A 4,056-nucleotide genomic window follows, 5' to 3' on the forward strand; every position below is an offset into this window, starting at 1 on the left:
TATCATTTTAACTATTAACTCCATAAAAAATCTAAAAAGCATGTCAAAATATATACTTAATTAGCAGAAATATACGTTTCAAGTCCTCAAAAAACTCTTGGGCTCTCCCATTAATATTATTCTGCTCGTTACATAACGACATTTTGAAGTGACATTTAAAATATCGTTCGACTTTTATCGATCTTAATTGTTTCTAGTCGACATAACAGGACTAGTTAGATATACATTTACAGTCGTTTTGTCTTGGTTTAAACAAGGTACGATCGACGGTAGATATGTTTAAAATATATCTCTTATTTTACAAAATATCGATATGTTTTTTACTATAAACTAAAGATGGGTATCGTAGAGAACTATAGTAAAGAAACAACAACAAAATTATCCCGGGCAAAACTATCAGGAAATATGACTATACGTAGACGCTCACTGTTTCTGCAAATGGTTTCTGCCTTCTGGTTTCAATATGGAGGGGAAATCAGCAACGTTGAACTGCCTCGTTTGCTTCCATTTTCTATTTTTTATGATCCTAGTTCATCGTCTGTGACAGGACAAAGTTTGGACAAAGTTTTTATCTGCAGACCAAGTCCGGTGGGCTGTTGCCACATCCTGGATTTGGCTTTTAGCCTATCAGAACATTTAAATAATTTTATATCGATTGCTTTTTCCATATGATTTTGCAAATAAACATCCTTAGTTAACAGTTCCAGTTCTCAGCGAGGGAGTCGTTTAATGAAATCAGTTTAGGAATTCGTTTTTTAGTGAAAAAATGGTTCGTTATTCTGAACTAAATATTGTAATCGAAACAGATTTTACGTTTCAAATCAAAATGTTTGATCGTAGGTACCTTAAAAAGTCATAAGCGTTTCAGAAAATTAAGTAAGTACCAGTGGCGTGTCGTATAGGGGGCCAGGGGGAGAAAAACTAAATTTAACGCAAAAACAAACGGTGCCCTACCGTGCCCTTAGCTCTTCAAGATAACAAAATAACGTAGGGGAGAGTGGGGCAAATCGGAATGAAATTGATTTTTTTCTTAATAAGTCCTGATTTATTAAATATTTTCCAAATAATTTTAGTATCAGAGTAAAGTTCAAACATTTCTAAAAAATGATACCAATTCAAAACTCCAAAAATTAAAAAAATACTGCTACACATATTTTTTAAAAACATTGTTTTTATTCCGTTTTACCCAAACGGGCAAAAGAGGAATGGGAGGTAAATTGGAATATGTGTTTGTTATTAATAATATCAGCTAGTCAGTTTAAAATATTATTCTACATACAAATATCGCAAATGTAAGGCTTCCCATCTCTTTTCATAAGATGTGCACCCTTCATGGGACCATTCTTTACAGATGTAACAGCAAATCCAAACTTCGCGATGTTTTGAGTCATAATAAAAGCTGCCACACATGTTACACTGGGAACAATTGTCGGTCTTTTCAGTTTTATCCAAACCATCCTTACACATTTGACTTTTCTTTTTCTTTTTTTACCAAGATGGGGTATTTTCTTTTTTGCCGCCATACGTTGTTTCTCTTTGCGACTACTTTAACAGGATGCTTTATTTTTCTCTTTTAGTTCAAGATAATATGGACTGCTAGTGATCACGGCAGTTTTCCCTCTAGTGCGCCGAGGTTTTTGTTCAGTAATATTTTGACTGCATTGTGGAACGGGTATTATTTCCTGTGGACTGCAAAAACTACCAGACTCCTTATGGGATGTAATAATCTCTTTCACTGGACTTTCAGGAACTTCAAATCCAACGTCATTCTCGGGTGTTTCTTCTCCTATTTCAGAACTAACATATTCTGTGCATAACATGTTTTTGCTGAAATCAGCGACGGGTTTTGGTACATCTTTACTGTAATCAGCTATTGGTCCTGCAAACATATCCTTACTGCAACCAGCGATCGGTTCTGCAGTTATATTTTTGCTGCAGCTTCAGTTCTGTTTTTCAGAAGTAACGGACTTGGTGGCAATTAAATTTTTGAGTGCCATCAACGGAACATCGTCTTCGTCAGATGAGGAATTAATATCAATATGTTCCTTTATAGATCTGAAATAAAAAAAAGTGAAGATATATAAAGTGAGAGAAAAAAATAAGGTATAATTTTAAGTTTGAGTTATAAATTAGGTAGGTGAATAAAACCTACTCATTAGGGTAAGATGCATTTGTATTATTTACTGTTGTATTAGCTTTTTCAGTGTTTGCTGGAGGATTCGTTGGCTCAGGTCTGAAAGATATTCAAATTTGTATTAAAATAATGTTTTATAGACATTATTCTGTGATTTAAGTTACCTGTTAGTAGTTTCACTAGCTACAAATGCCTCTTCAGGGAATATGCTGGGATTAAATGGCCATATCCCAGTGTTCTCAAAACCACTTACGGCATTCTTAAGTATTGCCGCCCTCATGTATGCTTTTCCGAATAATAGCCCAATTTGGCTGATGCTTATTTGTCTGCCTGGATGATTTCTGAGCCATAGCTCACACTCTTGGGAGTAAAAGGTACTCAGGGGGAACATAAAAGATACGTCCAAGGGTTGGAGTCGATGAGACGTATGGGGGGGGGAATACATAAGATGTCCACATGATTTTTTCGAGCTGTTTCAATCAAACGAATATTTTTTGTATGGCTTGCATGCCCATCTAGAATAAGTAGAGCTCGATTCGTTGCTGTAGGCTGAACGTGCTTAAGAAAATGTTGGGACAAAATATATCCGAATTCATCCAGCCTGAAGAACGACACACAAGGTGGGTGTCGGGTGGGGTTCCCTCTAATAGATCCGAGTTTTCTCGAGCTCTGGGAAATATTAAGAGAGGAGGTATGTATCGTCCAGCGGCATTACAGCAAATGACTGAGGTAGTCGTTGTTCCTCTTTCAGCTGAGGAAAGAGTGCCTACTTGCTTCTTTCCTTTTGAGGCAATAATCTTTGATGGCTTATTTGGAACTGTAGATATACCTGTTTCATCTACATTATATATCTGACTTATTACTTTTTATTGCAGTATAATTATGTTTTTTAAATAAGTCATCTAATATCTTAAAAAATTTACGGACAGACACTGCATTAAATCCAGTAGCCCTTGCTAACGAAGTTTTCTCCGGTTGACGAAGCGCAAGCTCTGGGTGCCTTTGCAAGAAAGATAGCACCCAATCTTTCCCAGCCAGTCCTTTGTCATCATTAAAACAGTGAGTAATATTATTACGAGAGGCAAACTCGTATGCCAAAAATCTCAGATCTTTGATCCTTAATCCAAAATATCTACTTTCCATAAATAGGCAGTGGCTTACGAGTTCTTGCTCCTGCTCGGAAGTAAAACATCTTCAATCTGCCCAATCTCTTGGTAGAAGCCTCTTGACTGTCACGCAAGCTTTTTTGGCTCGCCGAAATAATGTTGTTGTGGTACGTTGTAGACAGCTGCCGCTGACTCATAACTTAACCGGTTTGTTCTTACTGCCGTAACTGCATCTGTCATATCCTCTTCGTCCCATGATTGATATTTTGATTTTTTAACATAGTTTCTCACCATCTATAAAAAAATTGAAAACAGCATAGCATTTTACAGTGGGGCAAATTGGAATGCAATACATTTTTACCTTATATTATTATATTTTACTTTTAAAAAATATTTTTTACAAATAAATCATTTTTAATATAATAAAAATATGATTTTATAGTCAAAAAATCACACCGCTTGAAAAAATGCTAAAATTTTTGGTGGGGCAAAGTGGAATGGCACTAATTCCACTTTGCCCCATTCGACAATTTAGTAAAAAAACATTTATTTAAGAAAAAACTGCTTGCTTTTAAGAATCTTTTTTTCCCTGTAGTTAAACATAATGTCTTACCTTGACGAATAACCAAAAGTTGCACACAAAGCATCACAGAGCACGTGGCTATCACAAAATATATTCTGCGTAAATTAAACGATTAACGGGCGCTTTCATAAATGTCGCGATGCAGACTGATCGCCTGTTCCGACCACATTCTCGGTTTGAGTGGGAGTGAAGCGTCATATGACCTTCACGTTTCGGGCGGTTAATAATTTTTG

At 35.9% G+C, this 4,056-nt stretch overlaps 1 protein-coding gene across 1 annotated transcript; it reads right to left on the reverse strand.

The window, feature by feature from the left end:
• Positions 1 to 1,940: 1,940 nt before the first annotated feature.
• On the reverse strand, positions 1,941 to 2,414 carry LOC115879146. The gene is made up of 3 exons (XM_030895822.1): positions 2,299 to 2,414; positions 2,153 to 2,233; positions 1,941 to 2,055 (listed from the first exon to the last, which is right to left on the reverse strand). The coding sequence occupies exons 1-3, from the start codon at positions 2,412 to 2,414 to the stop codon at positions 1,941 to 1,943; spliced, it is 312 nt and encodes a 103-aa protein (XP_030751682.1).
• Positions 2,415 to 4,056: the final 1,642 nt, after the last annotated feature.

This window comes from Sitophilus oryzae, unplaced genomic scaffold (assembly GCF_002938485.1).
Source record: "Sitophilus oryzae breed Bouriz unplaced genomic scaffold, Soryzae_2.0 scaffold_1067_pilon_pilon, whole genome shotgun sequence".
Taxonomy (NCBI): Eukaryota; Metazoa; Arthropoda; class Insecta; order Coleoptera; family Curculionidae; genus Sitophilus; species Sitophilus oryzae.